A 26,605-nucleotide genomic window follows, 5' to 3' on the forward strand; every position below is an offset into this window, starting at 1 on the left:
GCCAAACACCACAGCTCTTAATTTAAAAAACTGAAACCAAAGTAGACTTGTCTCTGGATGGCTACCTAAAATGTCCACTTAAAGAAATGACAGCTCTCCTAGGGGAGCAGTACGGTACCGAGAGAGGGAGCAATTTTCCCTGTGTATTCACATCAAGCCATGCCCCAGAGAAATCAAACACAGCTTCCACCAGCCTTCAGAGATCCAATGAAGAGCGAGTGCTTCTTGTTGCTCCTTGTTGGCTCTGACCTAGAAGGTAACAAGTCTTTGGTACTGGTGCCGTTTTAAGGATTGGACACTGCCCTGTTATATAATCCGAGCAGCAGACTTTCTGAGCTTCTGTCAAATTTAGAAGTTGTCTGTAAAATGCAAGGTCTGGACTAACTTATTTCTAAGATATCACCTAACAAAAATCTGAAATATCTGTATTTCATTAATGCCCAGAGGGGCTCAGTTAGCCAGCAATGCAATGTGGAATAGTGTAGTGACTTTCAGCAAATGTCATAATGCTCTCTATGCTTACATAGATATGTAAATATATATATATATGTAAATATATATGTAAATATATATATGTAAAAAAAAATATATATATATATATATAATATCCATATACCTATCTCTAGCCACTGAGATAGAGAGAAATATACACAAAATGTAAATCTCAGGCTACATGATAACCAAAGTCATGGGTAGCCTCTGCACTGGCATTGACCATAAACCCTAACTAGTGTTATCTCTGGGTCCCAGAAGTTGAGTCCTCTTTCTCCTTGTCTGTTGACAACCCATGGCCATCGCTCTCAAGGCCACCCTTTTGGGATCTTTCTGTGCCTTTCTCCAAATATCAAAGTTGCTGTTCATTATCTGAGTTGATATTGTCACTGCATTTGAAATGTAGGACATTTTATTCTTAACATGCCAGCCCTAGGGAAGTTTTGACTCCGCATTTAGAAATTTAAAACTTTGGCTGGGCACGGTTGCTCATGCCTGTAATCCGAGCACTTTGGGAGGCTGAGGCGGGTGGATCACTTGAGGCCAGGAGTTCGAGACCAGCCTGGCCAACATGGTGAAATCTCATCTCTACTAAAAATACAAAAATTAGCTAGGCATGGTGGCACACGCCTGTAATCCCAGCTACTCAGGAGTCAGAGGCATGAGAATCGCTTGAACTTGGGAGGTAGAGGTTGTAGTGAGCTGAGATTGCACCACTGCACTCCAGATTGGGCAACAGAGTGAGACCCTGTCTCAAAAAAAAAAAAAAAAAAAAGATTAAAAATTTTAATCAGAATAATAGCCATACTGACAAATTGCTTTAAGATTTTTTTTTTTAGAATAAATGTCATTAAGCTGAATGTCCTGGAGACAGAAAACACTTCTGTTTTTTCCATCGTTATTTTATTGAAAATATCTTTATTGACACAAATTATTTTTCATATAAACATTGAAAAAATGTTGAGTCATTGAGCAGTTTTCATTTTTACCGAATCTTACTGGGTGTAGCTTCTATAATCATGAGTTTTGCATGATCTCCAACAGGCTGATTTTCCTGATTGCAGTTTGAGCCCTTACTATTTTTATTTTATGTTTTCACTGTCAATATCAATTCCATTTTCTTCCAAAACTACAAGATGGATTATGTCAGCTAGGTTGTATTTAATGGCTGGAATGAATTTTAGGTCTCATTTTCCAGGGAAGGGAAACTGAAACCCAGAGGTTAAGTGACTTCCCTAAAGTATCCTACCCATTTCATGTCTGAGCTGAGGTTAGAGTCTTGGCTTACAGCCCAGAGTTTCTCTACTTCACAAGCATATCCACTACTGGAATAATGGAATCACAGCAGTGTGCTCGTACAGTTAAAATTGGAGCCTATATGCATGCCTACCATAATTAAAGCAGGGCCGAGAAATAATGTATTTCACATCTAGTGTTAGCTCTGAATCCACACCCAAGGTGACCACCTCCTATAGACAGAGAGAAGATTGGGGTTTTTTGTTTCGTTTTGTTTTGTTTTTGTGTTGCCCAGGCTGGAATGCAGTGGCATGATCTTGGCTCACTGCAACCTGCACCTCCCAGGTGCAAGCGATTTTCCTGTCTCAGCCTCCCAAGTAGCTGGGATTACAGACACATGCCATCATGCCCAGCTAATTTTGTATTTTTAGTGGAGATGGAGTTTCACCGTGTTGGCCAGGCTGGTCTCAAACTCCTGACCTCAGGTGATCTGCCCTCCTTGGCCTCCCAAAGTGCTGGGATTACAGGCGTGAGCCACCATGCCCAGCCGATTGGGTTTTTTACAAAGGCACTAAGATTTGGTGGTGAGGCCAGGTTCATATAATGTTAAGAAAAGTTATGGCTTTATCGGGGAACTTGTGATATTAATAAAAGAATGCATGCTGAAATTGGCCAAAATGAGCAGAGAGAATATGGTGGGCAGTGTCATGGATAAGAGAATACAGGGCAGGGCACAGGGCAGAGTGCATAGTCTGGCTCATAGCCTGCAGCTTGGAGAGTGAGAGGTGGGAGAGAAACCAGAATGGGAACATCGGGCCTGGATAGTAGGCAAGGAGTGTGTGTTCCATTGTTTAAGCAGTGGGGAGCCATCAGAGGTTTGAAAGCACATTCTAAAAGCTGTTCTTTGGGAAGTTTATAATGGTAACTTTAGGATGAATTCAGGGTGAGGAAACTCTAGAAATAGGAAGTCATATAAGGAGCTTTATTGGAAGAAGATTCTCCATCTATTTCATACGTCCACCTTGTTGATATTGGTTTGGAAGTCCTGAAATAGAGGTCGTAGGGAATAAAGTTTGGAATGCCCAAGCTGTGAGGACTGATTCCCTGTTTGAGAGATGGTGTTTACTGTGTGTCCACACCAACTTAAAGGCTAAGTATCCATAGGGAGATCACCGCATGCTGGTGTCCCTGGCACTTCCTCAATGGCCCTAGTAAGCATCCTCAGCCCCCTAAAGCACAAGCCCTGCACCAAGACTTGCACCTTGACCTTGACCTGGGTTTAGTTTATAGAGCCCTCAGGCCCATGGTCTGCCACACTGTGCTCAGGGGCTTCTCCCAAAATGTCCTGGTTTCCAACAGGAATCAGAACTTCAGCTAGAGATTACATCTAGGGAAACCAAAGGGAAGGAGCACGCCACCCCGAAGCTTGACTGTTCTGGAAAGCCCTCACCAATTGGAGGGGGGTCTATGACATGAGAAGAAGATGGAATTAGACAAACCTGGTTTAAACTTTCATTTTGCCACTTGCTAGCTGTGGGCTGGTTACTGGTCCTGGAAACTTTTTTTTTTTTTGATATGGAGTCTCACTCTGTCATCCAGGCTGGAGTGCAGTGGCATGATCTTGGCTCATTGTAACCTCCACCTCCTGGGTTCAAGCGATTCTCCTGCCTCAGCCTCCCAAGTAGCTGGGATTACAGGTGCCCACCACCACATCTGGCTGATTTTTGTGTTTTTAGTAGAGACAGCGTTTCACCATATTGGCCAAGCTGGTCTCGAACTCCTGACCTCAGTTGATCCACTCGCCTTGGCCTCCCAAAGTTCTGGAATTACAGGCATGAGCCACCACGCTGGAAACTCTTGAGTGAGAACAGTTACTTCATAGGGGTGATGGGAAGGTCAAAAGGGATGATAAGGATGGCGACCGATGATTCAGCATCTGTGAGCTCTCAGGCCACAGTCTACCACACACTTTTTTAATCCATAATTTTGTGGAATCAGAGTAGCTATCCTATAAACTATGTCATGGTATTTACTAACTCATAACTGAGGAAACAGAAGCTTCACCTGAAAAACTTGCTTAAGGCTTTGAATAGTAATAGTATCTGAGATTTGAAAATCCAAATTTCAACCTTTCCACCACCCCACAGTGTCTTTAAGTACCTGTGAGGGGAGTGCAGTGGGGAGGGATGAACTGTAGCCAGATCTAGGCTACATGCCCCGCTGTATTAGTCTGTTCTTGTACTGCTATAAGGAAATACCTGAGACAGGGTAATTTCTAAGACAAGAGGTTTAATTGGCTCACGGTTCTGCAGGCTGTACAGGAAGCATGACAGCATCTCCTTCTGAAGAGGCCTCAGGGAGTTTTACTTATGGCAGAGGGCAAAGCTGGAGCAGACAAGAGCGAGCGGGGGAGATGCCACACACCTTTAAACCTTTAGACGACAAGATCTCTTGAGAATTCACTATTGCCAGGACAGCACCAAGGGAGACGTGGTGGGGACAGTACCATTCATGAGAAATCTGCCCCATGATCCAATCACCTCCCACCAGGCCCCACCTCCAACATTGGGGATTACCATTAGACAAGCAATTTGGGTGGGGACACAGATCCAAACCATACTACTGCCCTTGGGGTATGTGGTGGTGGTGGCAAGGGGGTGGTGTGGTGGTGGTGGACAGAATATTTGGCAGCACATCCTAACCACCATAGAATACTTTGTTCCCTAAAGGAAAGAGGAGTTCTTAAGAGGAGGAGGATGGAGGAGGCATGGTTCGTCTGCAGAAAGCAGTAACAACCACAGCTTCCTAATTGTGCTTTTCTAAAACTCACATTAACTTTTGTTTGTTTCTTGACTACGCACAACTAGAATATGGAGGAAAGAATGACTATAGTCCTTCGAGTGGACGGTCAGGCTAGGATTTGAACATTTTCACGGATAGTCCACAAAAGGAATGACAGACAGCTAGCCACCTGCCTTTCTTGGAATTACTGCTGACAATTCATTTTTTGTGTGTTTTATTAAGAATTTTAAACAGCTTAGGAAGCATTATGAATTGTTTCTGAAGGAACAGTTCCAGAAAGGTCTTCAGCAGGTCCTTGATAACATTGACATGGTCAGAGGAAGCAACAAGCAAAAAAATGTCACTTTTGCATTTGACTAGATGAGAGGGAATGAGAAGTTTTCAAAAACATATTGAATGGAGGAAAATAACTGTTAAATAGGCTTAAGGCAATGATAATCAAATATAGTTAATTCCCTGGAAAAATGTTTTAGCTTTGGCTGGGCATGGTGGCTCACAACTGTAATCTCAACACTTCGGGAGGTTGAGGTGGGAGGATCGCTTGAGCCCAGGAGTTCAAGACCAGCCTGGGTGGGCAATATAGTGAGACTCTGTCCCTACAAAAAAAAACATTAAGGGAATTAACCAGGTGTGGTGGTGCATGCCTGTAGTCCCAGCTACTTGGGAAGCTGAGATGGGAGGATCACTGGAGCCCAGGAGGTCGAGGCTGCAGTGAGCCATGTTCACGCCACTGCACCCCATCCTGGGCGTCAGAGTAAGACCCTGTCTCAAACAAAACAAAACAAAGCAAAAAGTTTTGGCTTTGTTAAGGAAATCGGCAAACAGAATCTTCATCTCCCCCACCAGCAGTCTCCTTCTACAATGATGGATGTCCTCTTTCATGGGTTCTTTGTCTCTGTCTTCCAGACAGGGGCAAAGTTCCTCTGTCCATTTATGGTAATCTGACTGTGGGCAGAAAACCAGAACACAGTAATCAAACCACACCCCACCTCCCAGCCAGAGAGCTTCTCTGAAAGTCACAGATTAGGTCCTCCAAAAGCAGGCACTGAGGCAAAGTTTGGGGTGCAAATAGTTTGTTAGAGACCAACACCTGTGGAAGGAAGGGTATAGGAGCAAGACTGGACCAAGGGAGAAATAAAACTGTGATACAGGCCAGACAAACCAGGCAAGGAACTCTTGGGAGCATATTTTCTATCAGAGTGTCCCACACTGGGCCAAAATAGCGAGGCCTTTTATGCCCAGCTCATTCACTCACCAAATTTGGGCTGCCCCAGGAAGGTCATCATCTTGGGAAAGGCAGCTCTTTGCAGCTGAGGCAGACCCTGAAGGAGCTGACAGCTGGGGGCTGTCTGCTGAATGCACTCCCTGCAGCCGAGCAGCAAGTACATCCTTGAAGAGAGGTCCAGTGGGGTGCATCTCTATGTCTACCACAAAGGCCATCCAGATAATTTACTTGCTAGCTCTCATGGATTTGGGGGCAGGGAGTTGGGAGCAGCAGGAGCTGGTGGTTTGCCTAATATGGGAACTTGGTCTTTGTTTGCATGACATAAAATTTTGACTAAGCTCTCAGTGTAATTATGTCTTATATCTGCCTCAGAAAGATGGATCGGGCCTTGGTTTTTAACTCATATCAAGATTCCAAGATAGGCAAGATGGATCTTTCAGGAAAAGAATTAAAGAATCATCAGAAAATATTTCCCTTTTTCAGTTATTTATCGTGGAATAATAAATCACTCCAAAACTTAGTGGCTTAAAACAATTTATTATTCCTCACAAATATGTGGATTGAGTGGGCTCAGCTGGGTGGGTCTGATTCAGATGGGGTAGGCTGAGGTCACATGTGCAGCTGCATTCAGCTGGGAGTTTGGCTAAAGCTGGGACATCCAAGATGATCTCCTCTCCTCCAGTGCTCTCTCCATACGGCCTCTAATCATGTAGTGTCCTGGCCTGGACTTTTCCATAATACAGCAGGCTGGTCTTCCAGATGGAAAAGCAAAAGATGCCAGTCCTTTTAAGGCCTGTACTCAAAAGTCCCAGAATATTATTTCCATTTTATTTTCTCTTGGTCAATGCAAAACACAGAGCAAAGCAGATTCCTTTCGGTGGGAAGAATGACAAAGAATTTGGAGCCATTTTTAATCTACTCCTTTGCCCTAAACCAATGTGTTTCAACCTTTGCAGATATAGATTTCCACACCTGCTCTCCAGATATCCTGATTTTATTGGTCTGGGGTAGAACCTGGGCATTGGTATTGAAGCTTCAAAGAGGTTTCTAATATGTAGCCAGTTTGGGAACCCTAAACTATGATGTCTTTTGTCCCTCTATTGATAATGACATGGCTTCCATCTTGCAGGAACGCCCATGTGGCATATGTTTGGAGAAACTTTCATTCTGATTCCTGAAGTATATTCTAAATCCATTTTTACTTACAAGCTAACCAGAAATTTGAGAACATAGTTTTACTCTTTACAAATCAGCCATTGACCTGAAGCATTGTGTCTGTCTTCCAGTCAGTAGTATCAACTGGTATGGCACTGGTTCTCTGAAATCATTAGCCAAAACCTTAATCTAAATTGTAGACTTCAATCCCTGCCATGCACTGTAGGTTTACAAGTGGTCTTTGTTCTCTTAAATTATTGATAGATCACTGGCAATTTAGACTTGTAAGAAAACTCTATAATTTGTTTAAAAGCATTAGTTTCCTTTTCCCAGCAGTTTTGTGCTGTACTGAAACTATGTGGTCCTGGTGTGCAGTGCTCTTAGATAGTAGTGTGTCTGTGTTGCCTTTCAACAAAGAAAAAACTATCAAGCAGTGTCTGCTTTAAACATCATCCAGAGTGATGGTTTGCAGCAAAGATGTCCACTAGCCACAGTGAATTTTTTTTCTGGATAATAGATTCATACAATTCCATGTCAAAGCAAAAAAAAAAATAGTGCAACATTTTAGACTGTGAAGTCTTACTATAAGTAAGCTCAGTATTTCCATTAGTTAGTCATCAGGTTATTTAATAAGGATTCTTAACCTGGAGTAAGGGTCTGTGGTTAGGATTCAAGGAGTTGTCAGTGAACTTGGAAGGGAAAAAATTGCATCTTTATTTTCACTAACCTCTAACTGAAATAGCATTTCCTTTCATTATGAATTGTGAAATTTCACATTTCCTTCCATTATAAATGTAGGCAACAAATCACAGTGGCACAGCAGTACCTTTGACTTTTGTCACCAATAGAAAGCAGAGACATTCTCCTACCAAATACCACATACACTGTTATAGATACCTTGAAAACCTTTTATCCTTATCACTAAAATTAAAATTATAGTAGTTTTCAGACCGTCTGGTTTCTCCTACTGGATGTGCTAATATACAAGTATATATGTGCTATCTCACAATTTTTTTTTTTACTGTTTTGATGATTTCAATGGAATGTTTTATTTGCAATCCTAGCAAAGCCTAGGATTTGATTTTAATTCACTGTATATTATATATGTATACATGTGGATGCAAATGCACTCTGAAGTGCATTTATTTATGTGTATTTATTAAGTATATTAATTGGGCAGACGCGGTGGCTCAAGCCTGTAATCCCAGCACTTTGGGAGGCCGAGGCGGGCGGATCACGAGGTCAGGAGATCGAGACCATCCTGGCTAACACGGTGAAACCCTGTCTCTACTAAAAATACAAAAAAAAAAATAGCCGGGCGTGGTGGCGGGCACCTGTAATCCCAGCTACTCGGGAGGCTGCGGCAGGAGAATGGCATGAACCCGGGAGGCGGAGCTTGCAGTGAGCCGAGATCGTGCCACTGCACTCCAGCCTGGGGGACAGAGAAAGACTCCGTCTCAAAAAAAAAAAAAAAAAAAGAAAGTGTATTATTTATGTGTATTTATTAAGTGTATTATTTATGTATGTATTTATTTTAAGGCAGGGTCTTGCCCTGTCACCCAGGCTGAAGTGCTGTGGCACCATCATGGCTCACTTTAGCCTTGAACTCCCAGGCTCGACAAATCCTCCCACCTCAGTATCCCAGGTATCTGGGACCATAGGCACATGATACCACACCTGACTAATTTTTGTATTTTCTTGTAGAGATGGGGTCTTGCCATGCTGTTCAGCCTGGTTTCAAACTCCTGAGCTCAAGTGATCCTCCTGCCTTGGCCTCCCAAAGTGCCAGGATTATAGGCATGAGCCGCCATGCCCAGCCAGCATGCATTTAGAAATATTATTGTGAGAAGGTAGTCCATAGGCTGCACCAGACAGTCATAGGAGACTGCAGCACAAAAACAGATTAAGAACCCATGCATTAGACTATTTGAATTGTTGAAATAATTTATAGATTCTCCCCAGCCCAAATCACTTATCACCTTTGGTGATACCAGACAGACTTTATGAGCTAAACTATCAAGTAGGCTTGAATTTTGTTTCTAGTTGATTACACTGGCAATTCTAACTACTTCTGTTACCATATTCAAGTGACATTATAGTATAGGGATTAAGAGAATGGATACTGTGTTAGACTTGGAATAGATCCCTGCTGTACCATGTACCAGCTGTATGATCTTGGGCAAGCTACTTAACCTCTCCAAGAACCCCCTCACTTGTGAAATCGGGATAATATTATCACCCACCACTCTCACAGGAGGGTTCATTATTAGGATGAATTGAGATAATGCTTATAAATTACTTGACTCTCTCTCTACCTGGCACCTAATAAGCATAAAATAAATGTTGGTTTCTATTGCCATTAGGGAGCTCTCTTAGCATTAATCTATTTTCACAGGGCAAGAAGCTCTCGCTCTATTCATAGAGTCCTTAAGAGACATTTTGTATTAAAGTTTCAGATGATGAAGTGAGTTCAATATTGTCTATCAGATAGGCCTGAAACTACCACAGTTGTATCCAGTTTTAATTTGACTGTAACAAAGAGACTTTCTTGTCAAAAGGTAGTAGTAGCAGAGAGGGATGGGCAGTGTTGGACATTTTGCTATATGACAGCCTAATAGGAAATAAAAGTGGCTGAATTGAGTAATGAGTGGTTTCTAAAGCATTGAGTCCCTTCTAGTTTAACAATAATTTGAAACATCCCTGTTGACAACAAATGAGGCACATCCAGCCTTTTTTTTTTCTTTTTCTCCTGTTTGTACTGAGCTTCTAACATACGGAAGACAGGAAATATAGGAGCTTACATTTAGAGAGTCAAAAACTATCAAAACAAAACAAAACAAAAAACATTTGGCAACTTATTGCTCTTCTGCTGTCCAGCATGGAGATGTGGGTATTTATTTTTGTTCCTAATATTTATTTTTTATACAGCAACCAGAGTCCCAAGGTTTAGATTCTGGCACCGGCTTTGTCATCTTAGAGCTGCTTGCCAGAGGGGGACTTCCCACTTTTGACTTTGTTTCAGTTCAATTGCTTCTCCATGCCTTCCCCACATACTGTTTTTCAGACATGGGGCCAATCTCATCATCTCTGTGTAGGGGAGAAGAAAAAAGCACAGCAAACATGTTAAATTTCCTAAAGATTCATTTTTGCAAGGATGGCAGCATCAGCAGGTGGTTTTTCTTTTCTTCTTTTAAATTTAAAATTGAATACATACCAAAGAATATTTACAATGCTGTCTAAGATAAAACAGTGATAAGTGAACACTTTTGTACTCACCAGCCGGTTTAAAAAATACAACATTGCCCTTCCTAATTACCCCTGGAGGTAGACTACTGTCCTGAATTTTGCTTTTACCATCCCCTTTCTTTTTTTCTTTGTTAATAGTTTTACTGCAGACATACATATCCATATATAATATTTTACTTTTCATGTTTAATTTTATAGAAAAGGAATTATTCTGTATGTATTTTGCAAAAACATACTTTTGCTATTCAACGCTGTATGTGAGATTCACCCATGTTGATATGCTCAATTGTGTCTTATTCTTTTTCATTGCTGCATAGTATTCCATCATAGAAGTATTATTCACCCATTCCACTGCCAATGGACATTTGGGTTGTTTTCAGTATTTTGCTTCTACAGATAGTGCTGCTATGGACGTTTTTGCACATTTCTTCTTGTGTCTGTGTCAACCTCACTAGATAATGTCAACCTGTTTTCCAAATTGATTATTCTTGCCAGTAAAGTATGAGTTCTGATTATTCCATGATCTCAGCAAACACTTGGACTTGCCTCTAGTTCTTTCACCTGAGCTTGTTAAATTAAAGGAAGGCTTACTGTCCTTTCTCATGTCTAAAAGTCATGGTTTGTATTCTCTTTCCATAGCTGTCTCCTGTCTTTTTTTGTTTTTTTTTTTGTTTGTTTGTTTTTTTTTTGAATGCCATCAAATTAAAGGACTCTGGCATACACACACACAGTGAAGGCAGAGTGGACATTTCACATCCAAGTCCGGGTGGTTATGTAGGTTCATTTTTCTTCTGGGCGTCCTGTGCTGAGGTTGGCTAGCAAAGTATCCAGCTCAAAAAAAAATCAAAGGTATTCCCTTAGAACCTTTCCAATTCAACTCTGCCAACAGTGGCTCGGTAAGAAGCAGCAAGTAAATAAAATCAACAGATTTCAGCTAATGCCTTGGGTTTGCCAGCAATCCCCAGACGACAGGGAGAAAATGAATCTTTTTCTCACCAAATTCCTCTCACTGCCATCACTTTTCCATTGAAACAACAAGGCAGAGAAGTTACTTTATCGAGTTGCTTTGCTGTGAGTCTTACCAGAAAATGAAGAATAATAGTAATTGGCAAATATTACCCACCCAGTTCCTTAGCTAGCACTTGTCACATCTGCTTTATGATATCCTTGCTGGCCTGATTTTATTCATTTCCTAGTGCTCGGCATAGAAACCACAAGAACTAGCAAAAAAGAAAAACACTGCATTTATATAAACCAATAAAACTAGTGAGCATTTTGTGGACATTAAACGAAACATGAGGGCTATCCCACATTATAAATTTCAAAATGCAAGTTTTTGCCTTGTGGTATTTTAAAAGTTTTAAGATGCTATTCAGGAACACTCTGAATAACTGTTTTAAATTGTTGTTGTTTAAACTTTTTTTCCTTTTCCAATAGCCCACTTGGCTGGTCTTAACTGGTCTCCTTCCTCACCAATCTGCCCTCCTGTCTGTGCTTTTTCCAAAATGCAAGTTTAATTGTGGTTGTTTTCCTTGTTTAAAACTGCTCACTAACTCTGATACCTGCAGGATAACGTCCAAACTCTACCTGGATTAATGAAAAGATTTGATCTGGCCTCTGTTTCCTTTCCCAACCTTAACTCTTACCCTCTCCTTCCTTTGCAATTAAAATGTTGAAAAACAAAATACCATATCATCCCCCAAACATGCACCCAGGAATTCACATGGGATTCCCTCCTCTTGCCTTATAAGGCCCTTTGTACTCCTCTGACACACCTGGAAAACTCCCATTTGCCTTTCAGTCTTGGCAATCTTGGTATGCTTGATCCTTCCCCACAATACCTCCTTCTTGGCAACTCTCTCCATCTGCGTACATCTTCTATTGTATGTATTACACTGGGGTTTCACACTTCAGCTCTTTAATTGCCTTCCTCTTCTACTCGATGCTGAGTTCCTTGAGGACAGGAATAATTTATTTTAAAAATATTCATTTATTTTTGTAGCATACCCCTTAGCACAGTTCGTGGCACTGAGTAAATGTTCAGTGAATTAAAATCAAATCGGCCTCCACCTCATTCCCATGCCCCTCTCCTTTGCCTCTGACTCTGTGTGTGTGTGTATGTGTGTGTGTGTTTTAATACTACATCTCTCAAAGAGTGCTATGATTATTCACCAATTTGTACACACCAAAGTGTCTTAGAGGAAACAAACAGAGTAGACATGCTGAGATAGTGAACAGTTCAAAACAATTCCCTTCAAACTAAAGACTGCATTGTTTATGTCAGCTAAAGACTATTTCCTTTCTGTGTTGCATGGGAGAAAAAATGAGAAATATTCTGGGACATGAATTTATAAAAGGAGTTGTAGAAATTTCATTACCTCAGTGCTGACTAGAGCATCCTCTCCTTTAAAAATAATTGAATTACTGGTTTTTGTTTTTTTCCCTTCTCTTAAAAACCACACAGCTTGCTTCCTGAAGACAAAGGAAATAATAAACAATAGCAACTCCCAGTTTGACTCTGATTATTTGCCAAGAGTCTTCTTAGTTCATGTGGTTCTATTTCATTAGAGAGGACTGATTAGCATAAGAAGAATGCTTCTAAATTAAGCTACCCAAATATGCACTTAGTTAGTACTCTGGGAGCTAATTTATTTATTATTTAAAATATAAATTGGCTAGCAAATCTATTTATTGAAGTATAACAACTAGGCAACAATGCATAACTTTCTCTTGGCTGTTGAGTGGTTTTTAATCATCTATTGAAATTTAACAGAGAACCATTTCATTAAATGGAAAGCGGATAAATACTAAGAAGTCTGTATTTTCGAGTATTATCCACACATGGAGAATGATATTTGAGGAACAAAGAGGGAATTGGGATTTGCTTTTTAAACAGTAACTTTTTGTTGTTTTAATTCGAAGTGTAACCAAAGACTCACAAAATCACTTGTGGGGATGTTAAACAAAGCAAGAAATAAATAAGGCGGAATATGGAGTAGGGTAGAGAAATAGAGGGATGGAAAAAATTGTGTTAAGATAGTGCTACATTGTCAATTAGACTAAAGCAGTATTTTTGCCTTGTACAGTTTTGGGGTTGGCAGTAAAAACTATGTACCTTGTTTTATTTTAACAAATGGCATCATGAAAATATCATGCTATTTGGCATAGTCTGTATTCTAAATTCCCAGAACCTAGAGACATTTAGGGGTTCTGGGGTCCCCTTAGGCTGTGGGTCGAGAACATAGTTGAATCCAGATACCCTGTTCAGTCTGGAGTTGTCCTAAACAGATCAGCTCTGGAGCATCTCATGGTGCTCTGATATAAATGGAAGAGTCTTGTAGATGCTGTAGCATGGTCTTGAAATTCTATCATTGTCACTTATACTAGAACTCAGTGAGGGTAGGCAGAAATGGAAACAAGTGACAGGACTTTCTCACCTTTCTGCAAATTTTTGAAATTTGGCTCATCTGATTTCCAGAGCCAAGGTTTCAAAGAAGTTTTAGACCTTGTAATTTACGATAGATGGATGTTCCTTAGGTTCACGTTGGAAAGAAGAAGAATGTCAGAATGTTTCCTTTTTCCCCAGGACAGCCAAAATGTCAGAGAACCAGGAGTCTGAGGGTAAACTGAGGAGAGAGGGCACTGATTTGTAGTGTTTGCCAATTTCCATAGTGTAAATACTCACGCAGCCAATTTCAAGCTACCAACTTCACACCACTAAACATGGAGTTGGGCAGCAATGTGCACAATTGGTTCTCCTGATCCAGTGAGAGGGAGTGCCCACACACTGCTGCTAGAACTATCTTGCATTGCTGTCTGCAGGAAGTAACTCTTTAGCAGGTTACCAATCTTTAGCAGGTTAGCCGGCTCTTGTTTCCATGGTACACAGAAGATGATGAGTCAGGATCTAAGTCCTTGCAACACTCCTGGTGAGAGCATTTACTGCTATAACCTCTGCCCCTTCCTCCCCAACTCTTATTCTCTCTTCCAAAAGAAAACTACAAATGTAGATCATAAAGCTAGATATTGAGTAAGTGTAAATAATGAACTGGACTGTGCTTTTTATCCTCTTGTGGATATCAAATATAAAAACTGGACAGGGAAGGAGAGAATGAGGCTGGGAAATCTTGATTACTTTTTAATTGCATCGAATCCTGTGTGGTAAAGTGGGTTCCTAAAAGGGGAAAAAGACAGCACAGTTTTTTGCCATTCTGCTAAGACAAGTAAGGTCTTGCTTTCCTGGCATTTCTGTGTAGGAAGAAGAGGGTGTTTGGCATTGCATGTGGTGAAAGGAGAGAGGGGGTGGAGGGAAAGAACGGGATGGATCATGGCATTGGCAGGGATAAAGCTCACTGTAGACACGTTAAGTTGAGTGCAATGACAGAGGTTTGCTTTCACATTCAACCTGCTTCATTAATTTCACTGGGGCCTTTTCCAAGGAAAGGGAGGATTCATAAAAGGGAAATCAAAAAAGCCTGGAAAAGAAACATTTCCCCTTCTGAAGACTGTATTATAATCCCTTTTTCTGAAAAAGTACAGTAATGAATGTTATATTTATTAGTGTTGTAATTTCTCCTCTTACTCCACTTCTTAAAGGGAAAAAAATATTCTGTTGGTCATAAAAACTCTGATAATAGTAGTAGAGTGACCATTGGTTGAGTCCTTATTATCTTTCTAATACACTGGCACATGGTACAAACTTAAGACATATTTGTAATGGGCCAGGTGCGATGGGTAATCCCAGCACTTTGGGAGGCCGAGGCAGGAGGATCCCTTGAGCCCAGGAGTTTGAGACCAGTCTGGGCAACATGGTGAAACCCCATTTCTACTGAAAATATAAAAAATTAGCCGGATGTAGTGGCATATGCCTGTAGTCCCAGCTACTCGGGAGGCTGAGGCACAAGAATCACTTGAACTCAGCAAGCAGAGGCTGCAGGGAGCCAAGATCACACCACTGCACTCTAGCCTGGGTCACAGAGTGAGACCCTGTCTCAAAAAAGAAAAGAAGAGAAAAGAAAAAAGACATATTTGTAGACCAGGTGCCCTGCATCATTTTATAAGTATTGTCTCTGAATCCTTACAAAAAGTTAAATATTCATAGAGTGAGCAACCATTCCAGATTGACCCTTTTTTACTTTTAGCACTCAAAGCCCTATGTTCCCAGAAACCTCTTGGTCCTAGGCACAATGGGACAAGTGGTCACCCAAATTCTTATCCCCATTTTACAAATGAGAAAATAGAGATAGTTAAGTCATTATGCCAAAGTCACAGAACTGGGCTCAAACCCAGAGCTGCCAAATCCCAAGTCCATGCTCTTAACCATCAGGCCAAATGGCTTCCTATTATCCTGTACTCTGCGTTTAGATTTTCATCAACTATACTGACCAAGGAAAAAGAAAGCTTCAACTTTAATAATTCATCCCAACCTTGCTGAAATTAACACAGACATTCTTGGAGTTAATATAGAGAAAATTTTCCATGACTTTTAATAGACACGTTCAAAGCATGTCTAACTGATCTGGTGAAATAAGGCTAACAGATTTGACTGAAAGGTCTTCACCTCTCAGGTGTTCATTCTGTATCTCTCTAAAAGGAAGGAACGTATTATTGGATCACAAGATTTCTTCTCATTTGAGTACCCTGATTGTCAGAAGTCTGTTTCTCATATCATGCAGTAATGCCTTTTCCACTTACTCTCATCCTTTTATCCAATCTATTATTTGGAAGTCATACTGCCCTCCCCTTTTACCACTATTAACTTGATAATAATAGATTATCTATCCTTTATGTTTATATAGAGATTATGACATATATCCTGATTTAAGAAAGTCAGCTTTGAGTCAATACATTTACCATTGTCCAGATATACAAGTGTACCTTACAACAGGGGCCCCCAATCCCTCGGTCACAGACTTGTACCTGTTTGTGGCCTTTTAGGAAGCAGGCCACACAGCAGGAGGTGAGTGAGGGCAAGCATTACTGTCTAAGCTCTGCCTCCTGTCAAATCAGTGATGGCATTAGATTCTTATAGGAGGGGAACCCTACTGTTAATTGCACATGTGAGGGATCTAGGTTGTGCAGTCCTCATGAGAATCTAATGCCTGATGATCTGAAGTGGAACAGTGTCATCCCCAAACCATCCCCCACTCCCCAACCCTGTGCATGGAAAAACTGTCTACCACAAAATTGGTCCCTGGTGCCAAAAAGGTTGGGGACTGCTGCCTTACAACACTTTAACTCACTTTACACCCTTTTTGTGCAAGCACTGTTTTTTGAAAAACTTCTACATAGTTCAAACTCCAGAAGACATTATTAATTATTGATACTCCTGACTTCTGTTCACATATGTAAATTCTCAGCTGCTGTTCATTCTCCTCTGCATTTTCATGTTTCCATTACGGATAATTTTCCTTCTGTCTGAAGAACAGTCTTTCATACTTCTTTTAGTGCAGGTCTGCTGACAAAAACCTTTTACAATTTTTTGTTTCCTTGAAAATATCTTTACAAGGCCTTCATTTCTATAGAAGTTCTAGGTTGGCAGATGTTTTATTTCAGAACTTTCAAGATATTATTTCACTGTCATCCAGCTTTGTTTCTGTTGAGTAGTCAGTTTTCTTGCTGCTTTGTACTGAAAATACTGTTTCCTTTTCTGTGACAGCTTTTAAGATTTTCTGTCTTTGGTTTTAGCAAAATGCTATTCTGTGTGTGTGCGTGTGTGTGTGTGTATGCACGCACATACACATACTATAGTGTAATATACTATTACTAATAAACTATTATGTGTACTATGATGTGGTTAGTTTGCTTTGTGTTTATTCTATCTAGGATTCATAGAGCTTCTCAAACCTGGCTTGGTAACTTTTGTCAATTTTGGAAATTTTGGAAATTTTTCAGTCAATATCTCTGAATGTTACTGTTTATTTCTTTTGCCCCATTTCTTCCTTATCATTTTATCCTAAAATTCCAGTTAAACATAAGTTAAATGTTTCATGGTTTCATGTCTTTTCTTTTTTTTTTTTGTATTTTCCATACCTTTATTCTCCATGCTTCAGTCTGGATATCCTCTACTGACCTAACTTCCAGTTCATACAGTGTTTCTTCTACATGCCTTATCTATTGCTAAAACATCGATTGAGTTCTTAATTTCCATGAACAATGAATAACTTTTTAGTTAAAGAACTTCCATTTGATTTTTCATATATTCTAATTATCTTGTGAATTATTTTTCTGTACCTAACATCTTGCATACTTTGTTCACAGTTACTTTAAAATGTGTACCTGGTAACTCTAATATCTGGATCATTTGTGGTCTCTTTCTGTTATCTTTTTTTCTCCTTAAATTTTAGTTATTTGCTCTTGTTCTTTGTCATGCCTACTAAATTTTGTTAAATGTTGAAGAAAATGTACAAGAAATGTATAAAGAAAAATGTTATTTTTCTTCCAAAAGGATTTAATTTCTTCTAGAAGGCATACAGAGTAGAGGCATATCACCTTGATAAAGTCTGGGATTGAGATGATTGATTCAGTGCTTGATTTCAAGGTTTGTGAGGACTAACCTGTTTCTGGTTTCTTATTACTTCCAAGGCATTGTCTTTCACGGATCTGATGGAAAGCCTGCGGTGCTTACCAGTGCTGTCCCTCCTTGACAGACTCGCAACTCCAATTTTTTGTTGTTGTTGTTTCTTTTGGGGTTTTCTTTGTTTTTGTTTTTTGGTCTCTCAAGCACCATAAGACTAATGAGCTTTTCATTCTCTTATCTGCCACTTTTGACTTGGCGTCTTCGTCAGAGAAGCTTAAAAATTGGTGAATTTCCCAAAGGGAAAAGCAGCACAAAATGTTAGGCTCACTTCCTTGTGATTCTCTTTTCTCTACGATCATGGCCTCTCTCAAGGCTTGGTTGCTCTCTGATACCTTTAAACAGCTTTTCTTTTTAATTCAGCTTCTGTTGTTTTCTATGGAATGAGGTTGGTTTGGTACAAACTATTGTGTCACAGTCAGAAGTGGAAGTCCTAAATTACAAACAGTATTGCAACTGATTAAGATGGCGTACATAGGAAGCCCCTTGGGGATGTTGTAAAGGAGCACCAAAGGTTTTAACTGCTCTAGAATATGTACCATTATGATGGCTACATGTGGGTCTCCTGAAGCACCTAGAAGCTCCTTTTCTCCTTCTATTCAATAACCATTTGCTACACCAGAAGTGTACAGTGGGAGACCTCAAGAATCGTTTCCCTGAGTGCTGTTGAAGCATCTCCCAGCCTTGATCTCCGCTCTGTTTTTTCATTCTTTCGAAAGTGACTTATTGCATTCTTTGTTAGGAAATGTCTGCTAACAAGCTTTGGCTTGTTTTTTATTCTTTTTCCCAATTACCTTTTCAGTATATTTTTATTTGAATGCTATTTATGTTATTTCTACTTACAGTTAGTGTCTAAAAGCAAACTAAAAGATAAGATTTAGTAAATGTGGAATGGAATAAAAGTAGTGAAAAGAACTTCCATGTAAATCAGAAACCACAACAAGCAGATTCTCTTGAGGGTATGCATCATTGTATACTGGAAAGCAGAAACAAACCAATCCTACGTATTCTGCCTCCCAAACTTGCAGCTCCCATGTGGCTCTTTTCTCTTTCCTGGTGAGTAGCACCACCTTTGCAAATCTGCCCATGTCAGAAGCCTGAAATGGGGAGGATGTGTTGGGGATGGGTAGAGAAAGTCTTACTTAACCTTTATATCGGATTAATCACTGATTTTATTGGTGCCGCCTTACTACCCTCTTCTCCTTCCCCTTCTCCCCATCCCTCCATGAGCCCACATCCTCTCACCTGATTTGGTAGTCTTCTAATTTGCCTCCTTGTGCCAGTATCACTCCCTTCCAAATTAGCCTCCTCCTTAGACATTAAGTCATTTTTCTACAATGCAAACATAAGCATGTCACTACCCTACTTAAAACCCTCTAGGATATATCCAGAATAGGCAAGTCTATAGAGACAGAAAGCAGATTAATGGTTGCCAGGGGCTGGTGGGGAGAGGGGGAGTGGGAAGTGATTACTGATGTATATGGGTTTCCTTTGGGGTGATGAAAATATTCTGCAACAAGACAGTGTGAATATACTAAATGCTACCAAATTGTACACTTTAAAATGGTTAAAGTGGTAATTTTATGTTAAGTGTATTTTACCACAATTGCTTTTAAAGCCCAATAGGATAAGGTCCACTCATCCCAGCATGTCACTTGGGGCATCACACGGTCCCACTAGTGTTCATCTGTCTCTTCTGTTTCCCTCTATTCCTGCACGAATGGGACAACGTACAGGCTGCTGCACGCGCCCGCAACTTCATGGCCCCTGCATTTCCGTGCAGAGTTTCCTCTGTCTGCAGTGATCCCTCTGCTGCACGTGCCCACGGTTTCACCTCCCCTGCATTTCCACGCACAGTTTCCTCTGTCTGTGGTGATACCTGTGCTGCACGTGCCCGCAGCTTCACGCCCCAGCATTTCCACACACAGTTTCCTCTGTCTGCGGTGCTCCCTCCACCCCCACCCCACCCATCACTCTCTGTCCAGTGATCTCCTTCAAGACCCCCAAGAAGCTTCCCCTGACACATCTACATCAACAAGCCCACTGTGAACTTCCCTCTCTTTTCTGTCATCTAAACAGGCACAACTGGGAAACCTTTACTGGCAGGTCTGTGTTTCTAGTTCCAGGGAGAATTATATCGTTTTCTAAAAAATAAAGTGGAATGAAGCTTTAAAGTGTTTGTATAACCCTGTTGAAATTCATGACACATTTGTGACCCCCTGGAACATCTGGAACACATGAGGTTAGAGGCTGCAGCTGTAGTGTGGAGGCACCCAAAATAGACAGTTCTATTCAGGGAGCCCTGAGATTAATCTTGTCACATTTAAATACGTAATTACAGTCCCGCCACATTTTGTTACTCACCTCTAAAAGCTGCCGAGTGGTCTGTATCTTTGATTTGTGAATGGTGAGTGGCTTGATTATAAATGACAAAGTGGTTTATTTTTCCACACTCAAAAATGTATTTATTTTTGAAGTTAATATCAGCAAAATGCCGTATGTGAATCTGCTTAAGAATATGCTTTGTTTGGGAATTTTTGTGGCATGTGAAATAACTTTGTCCCTTAATGAGCTTTCTTTTCCCCCAATATTAATGACACAATTTACAATGTCATTGGGTCATTACACATGGCAGCTCAGAAATTGGACCAGGGTCAGGTAGGTCACTGAAAGGAAGAGTAAGAACACCTGACCCCTTCAGCGCTCCTTCACCACTTGATAATTATGGACAGGGAAGGTGTGTGTGAGTGCGCGTGTGTGTGAGTAAATTCCAGGAGAGCAGATGCCCAGGAAGTGAGGTCATGAGTAGGTATTAAACAAATTTCTGCTTGTATTCATGAGTAGGTGTTAATCAAATTACCTTCATGTAAACAGAGAATTCCCTGGTTTGCCACAGACTAGAAAAAATTCTCAACAGTGGTTCTCAACAAGCAGTTGGAACAACAGCATCAGCATTGCTTTGGAATTGTTAGATATGCAAATTCTTAGGCCCTGCCCTGGACCTTCAGAATTGGAAAGTCGGAGGTGATGCCTCACGATCTCTTTTAATGAGCTCAGGTATTTTTAGGCACGTTCAAATTTGAGAGCCATTGTTTTGTTTTTTTGTTTGTTTTTGAGGTGGAATCTCACTCTGTCACCCAGGCTGGAGTGCAGTGGTGCCATCTTAGCTCACTGCAACCTCTGCCTCCCAGGTTCAAGTGATTCTCCCGCCTCAGCCTCCCCAGTAGTTGGGATTACAGGCATACATCACCATGCCTGGCTAATTTTTTTTTTTTTAATTTTTAGTAGAGACAGGGTTTCGTCATGTTGGCCAGGCTGGTTTCAAATTCCTGACCTCAAATGATCCACCCACCTCAGCCTCCCAAAGTGTTGGGATTACAGGCGTGAGCCACTGCACCCAGCCAAGAACCATTGTTTTAAACAACCTTTTTAAACCAAGGTTTTTTATGAAAATGTAGGAACACCATGTTCTAGGGTAATTTAGGTTCATATAAGCATATATACATGTATATTTATTTATATTTAGAGATGGGATCTCCTTTTGTTGCCCGGGCTAGAGTGCAGTGGCTCAATCAGCTCACTGCAGCCTCAAACTCCTGCACTTAAGCGGTCCTCCTGATCTCAAGCAATCCTCCTGATACAGGCATTTTGATTCTGGATTTTGAATATAGATAAGTGTTGGAAGAATAATGAAAATGACCAATATTTACTGAAGACCATTCCAGGCCGGGCACTGTGCTAAGTATTCCAGGGACATTATTCCACTAACTCCTCACACAACTCACAACTACCCCACGAGGTAATACTTGTTTCCCAGTTGTAAAGTAAAGGAACCTGAGGCTCAGTGAGGGTAAGTTCCTTGCCCAAGGTCACACAGCGTGCAGTGCCCCTTGCCACGCTCCTGCACTCTGAGTTCTGAGCCCAGGCTGTGAAGCACTGTGCTATCCTTTGTTTATCCTTTGTTGGCTGCAGCACTGGTTCTGGGGGCAGGATGACCTTTAGCTCTTGGGTATTCGATTTATTGCTGTTCCGGACCATTGCTGCCAAACTCATTTCCAGTTGAAGCAGCTGGGTTTTGTCACACATATGACTTTGTTAAGTGTCCTCAGCTAAGCTGAAGCTGCACAGAAATCACTCATCAGATTCCTGCCAGGGCCAAAGATACGGATGAAAATCTGCAGGAAGAAATGTCTAGCCTGGGATTGCGGGGAGGCAAAAGTTTCCCTCTAGAGTCCTATGAAGGGGTTCTTGTCACACATGTTTACTTTCAGTTTGTGATAAAAAGTGGGCATGTTGGGTTTCCAATTGCAAGCTTCTACACAAATGGTAGATGGGTTTCGCTGTCATTGCAGTGAGGCACAAATGACCATTGATCAACTGCAGCAAAACACAAAAGTTTCACATTTGCATGTGAAAGAGTTAAGTCTGGTCCCACATCTGCAAATGGGATCTGCCTCCCTCACTGTAATATGTGAAATACAAAAATACAGAAAATTATCTGTTTATATCTGCAATATTTTTTCATCAGTAAACCTCAGAGGGCTATTGAGAGGTGAATAAAAATGTTCCATGACTAAGCTGCAAAGTTCAGTTCAAAGGTAAGGAATGATTGAGTACGAGGATTTGATTAAAAACACCACACTGGTGTTTGCATCAGAAGTCAGGGTTCTAGCTAGTTATCTCACTTACAGTTGTGTGACTTGGACAAGCCACTGAATAATTCCAAATAGCTCAGTCATCTCAATGCTCATGTGAATGGTGCTCCCTGTAGTTGTTCAGTGCACAGCTTGTATAGCTGCAAGCTGCAAGGTAAATATCATCATCTAATAGCGTTAATCCTACTTACTGCACGTCAAGGTTGTAAGATGGAAGGTGTTGGGATGTAGGGGCAGATTTTCAATATAATAAATGTACTATCCAAATATACTTTTTCTGCCTCAGTTTCCTTCAGATTGAGACAAGTAGAAGAACCCAGCCTCTTAGGAAGGGCCTTGTGAAAGTGACCTTTAACTGCTGATCGTGATTCTGCAGCTAGAAGTTACTGAAAGTGATGCCCTTTTTGCATAAGTTTATTCACTTCATGCACTGGTACCTCCTGTCCGTTCTCCACATATGGAACAAGACATCTCAGGCCAGGCTGACCTCTCCTGCATGTAACTTCCCAACCCTCAGTGTCAGTCCTTGCCCTTTGGCATTGAATCATGACAGCTTCCCATTTCCCTCTACTTGGAATATTAGCTGACGCTAGAGGCTTAACGAGTACAGACACAAGTCCCCTTTTGTTGATTTGATCTCACCATTAGAGATGTTTTAGGAATGCTTTATATCACCCAACAAGGGCTTGGGTTACATAGGTGTATGCATTTGTCAGAACTGGTGAGTCTACACTTAAGACTAGTGCATTTCATTGTATCTTAACTTGACTCAAAAGAAGAAAATCTGTAAACACATATTGAACTCTGACGAATAATGTGATGCTGAAGTGTTTGGGGAAGTGCACTACGTGCCCATTTTACTTTGAGATGTGTCAAAAAGATAAGATGGATTAATGGATGGGTGTGGGCTGGATAGAGGCACCCTTATGTGAGAAAGCAAGTAAAGTGAAAGTTCATGACTCAAAATCATCACTATATGAATTGTTTTCGAATTTGCTATGTTTTAAAATGTTTTATAATCCAATATTAGAAAAAAAAATGTTCTAACTCTATGCTGCTCAAAACATGACTTTCTTTTATTTCAAGTGTCAAGTTTTTTTTTTTTTTTTTTTGGTTTTTTTTTTTTTTTTAAGAGATGGGGTCTCATTCTGTCACCCAGGCTGGAGTGCAGTGTATGTGGCATGATCCTAGCTCACTGCAGCCTCCAATTCCTGGGTTCAGGTCATCTTCCCGCCTCAGTCAAGGATGTTTTTGGTTTTTTTATTTTTTTGAGAACCAAAATTTCCCCTTTATTACTGATAAAGGCTAAGATGGAAGGTATGGCTCAGTGTGAGGGACAATTGGGCTGGCTAACTGAAGGGTGGAATTAAGTAGACAATCCACCCCATTGCAGGCAGACCTGACATACCCCAGAAGTAGAGGGCTGGAGGTGGGCCTCACCAGGTAACACTTGCAGCGCAGCACTCCCAACTGCGGGGAGCAGGCAGATCACTCTCAAGAGGAAAAAGACAAGGAATAACTTTCAATTTTTACATTCATGAGAAAAGAACACAACTTTGCGTAAAATTAACTAAGTTTTAAAACTTTTCTACCTTAACATGCCTATTAATTATTAAAGCCATCAATAGCCAGATAGGCAGCTTGTCCAAAGGCATGCATTGGGAGAATATGTTCTGTATTTCATGTGAGTTTTAAATAGAGTTTAATCTGAATGAAAACTTTTCATGTATTTAGAATATCCATTTCTCTAAATTTCCATTCTTTTACTTTTTCTTTTTAAGGTAATTATTCGAGGTGGAGGACATATTTTACCGTATGATCAGCCTCTGAGAGCTTTTGACATGATTAATCGATTCATTTATGGAAAAGGATGGGATCCTTATGTTGGATAAACTACCTTCCCAAAAGAGAACATCAGAGGTTTTCATTGCTGAAAAGAAAATCGTAAAAACAGAAAATGTCATAAGAATAAGAAAATTATCTTTTCATATCTGCAAGATTATTTTCATCAATAAAAATTATCCTTGAAACAAGTGAGCTTTTGTTTTTGGGGGGTGATGTTTATTACAAAATTAACATGAGTACATGAGTAAGAATTACATTATTTAACTTAAAATGTGAAAGGTATGGATGATGTGACACTGAGACAAGATGTATAAACGAAATTTTAGGGTCTTAAATAGGAATTTTTAATTTCTTCTAAGAGTAAGTGAAAAGTGCAGTTGTAACAAACAAAGCTGTAACAACATCTTTTTCTGCTAATAACAGAAGTTTGGCATGCCATGCATATGAAGGTGTTTGGAAATATTATTGGATAAGAATAGCTCAATTATCCCAAATAAATGGATGAAGCTATAATAGTTTTGGGGAAGAGATTCTCAAATGTATAAAGTCTTAGAACAAAAGAATTCTTTGAAACAAAAATCTTATATATAAAAGTAATGATGAATCAATTCTTGATAAGCAGAGGCTCTTATGCAGAGAACAAACAATCTTTGCCTTTTCGTTTTCTTTTTCCTTCTTTGAGTTTGAGGTGTACACACTTCTGAAAGAGCCTGCAGGCTACATTAGTTATAAGAGCCATTTTAATTTGGGCTTCAAATTCTCTACTTCTTTTCCCCAAATAAAGAACAACCTAATTTTGTATCATTGTTAGAATATCAAAAAAACTAAGATAAGCTGGCATCAATATATACATTTATAAATATACATTCATTAGCAGTTTTCTAACTAAAATATCACATCCTGGCACATCTTTTCGATTTATGCATCATGTGCTCACACCTCTTTGAAATTCTACAAGACGTGTGGATTTTTCCACATCACTTCCTTCTGATATTACCCATCTATGAATTGGCTCACTGGAGAATTAAATTTAAAAAGTCAAAGCCTGTTCTCGCGGCAAATATTTTATGGAGTTTATTCTTTTAATTTCTCATTTTGTGCCTGATTTCATTCAGGTTTGTGATCTTCCTTTTTAAATTGTTCGTTGTACCCATGTCCTAGAAGTCATTAAATCAAATATTCTGATCAAAAGCAGATTTTAATTATTGCAGAGAATACACTGGGGCAGGGTAGGATGCAAGAAGTTTTTCATGTAGCCCCACCTGCAAGTTAAATTAGCTGTATTTGGTCCCATAACTATGTACTGGAAAGGGCACTGACTGGTTGGGAGACCTGGGTTTAGTTTCATATGGATCACACATGTGCTGGACGTTTTAGGAGAAGTCACTTCACCATACCAGCCTCCCAAAAATTCAAGGAAGGTAGCCAGAAGAGGAGACTTCTGAGGTTCTTTTGGGTTCACATATCACTAGAGAAGTACCTATTTACAAGGGTACTATGAGATGACCCAGTTGATCCTCATTATTCAAGAATTCTATGTTTGCAAATGGAGTCTACTTGCTAAAAAATGTATTTGTAACCCCAATATCAATACACTTGCTCTTTTGAGGTCATGTACAGAGTGGCAAAAAATTTCAGTTGCCCAACATACTCATTCCCAGTGTATGTGGTCAAAGAAGGAGTGTATGGGGTCAAAGAAGGAGACACTCTGCCTTCTTGTTTCAGCTTTCATACTGTAAACAATCGTCTTTTTCTTTTTCTTTTTTTTTTTTCCTGATTAAGATGGAGTCTCGCTCTGTTGCCCAGGCTGGAGTGCAGTGGTATGATCTCGGCTCACTGCAACCTCTGCCTCCCGGACTCAAGCAATTCTCCTGCCTCAGCTTCCCAAGTAGCTGGGATTACAGGTGCGTGCCACCAAGCCCAGCTAATTTTTGTATTTTTGTAGAGATGAGGTTTCACCATGTCGGTCAGGCTGGTCTTGAACTCCTGATCTCAGGTGATCCTCCCACCTTGGCCTCCCAAAGTGCTGGAATTACAGGCGTGAACGACCACGCCCAGCCCAATTGTCCTTTTCTAAGTCTGTTTAGTGCCACATTTTTTTTTTGGCATTTTAATGCTTTTTTTGTGGCTGATTTTGCTGTTTAAAATGGCCTCAAGCACGGTGCTGAAGTACTGACTAGTGTGCAAGAAGACTGTGAAGTGACTTACAGAGAAAATACAAGCAGGTATTTTGTTTTTTTCAGGCATGAGTTAAAGTGCTGTTGGCCCTGAGTTCCACGTTAATGAATCAACATTTTAAAGGTGACTACGAAACATACTTAAGGTTATGTATTAATCAGTTGACAAGAATGTTGTGACCCACAAGCTTGAAGG

The 26,605-nt window shown here is 40.4% G+C and overlaps 1 protein-coding gene and 1 long non-coding RNA gene across 12 annotated transcripts in view; one reads left to right on the top strand and one right to left on the bottom strand.

The window, feature by feature from the left end:
* Window positions 1-26,605, top strand: part of CPVL (carboxypeptidase vitellogenic like) — a 273,532-nt gene that overhangs the window by 186,510 nt on the left and 60,417 nt on the right. For 8 of the 11 annotated variants that reach the window (XM_055293562.2, XM_063609709.1, XM_055293550.2 and 5 more), the window contains one exon: window positions 24,169-24,422. The exons of the other annotated variants lie outside the window; for them this stretch is intronic. In XM_055293562.2, the coding sequence (XP_055149537.1) occupies window positions 24,169-24,279 (111 nt within the window). In that variant the 3' untranslated portion in view covers window positions 24,280-24,422. Of the gene's footprint in view, window positions 1-24,168; window positions 24,423-26,605 lie in introns of those variants that run through there. 11 annotated transcript variants of the gene reach the window in all.
* On the bottom strand, window positions 12,600-24,159 carry LOC134731449 (uncharacterized). The gene is made up of 3 exons (XR_010113726.1): window positions 22,422-24,159; window positions 18,978-19,064; window positions 12,600-12,628 (listed from the first exon to the last, which is right to left on the bottom strand). It is a non-coding gene; the product is annotated as an uncharacterized lncRNA (long non-coding RNA).

Source organism: Symphalangus syndactylus, chromosome 9, assembly GCF_028878055.3.
Source record: "Symphalangus syndactylus isolate Jambi chromosome 9, NHGRI_mSymSyn1-v2.1_pri, whole genome shotgun sequence".
NCBI lineage: Eukaryota > Metazoa > Chordata > Mammalia > Primates > Hylobatidae > Symphalangus > Symphalangus syndactylus.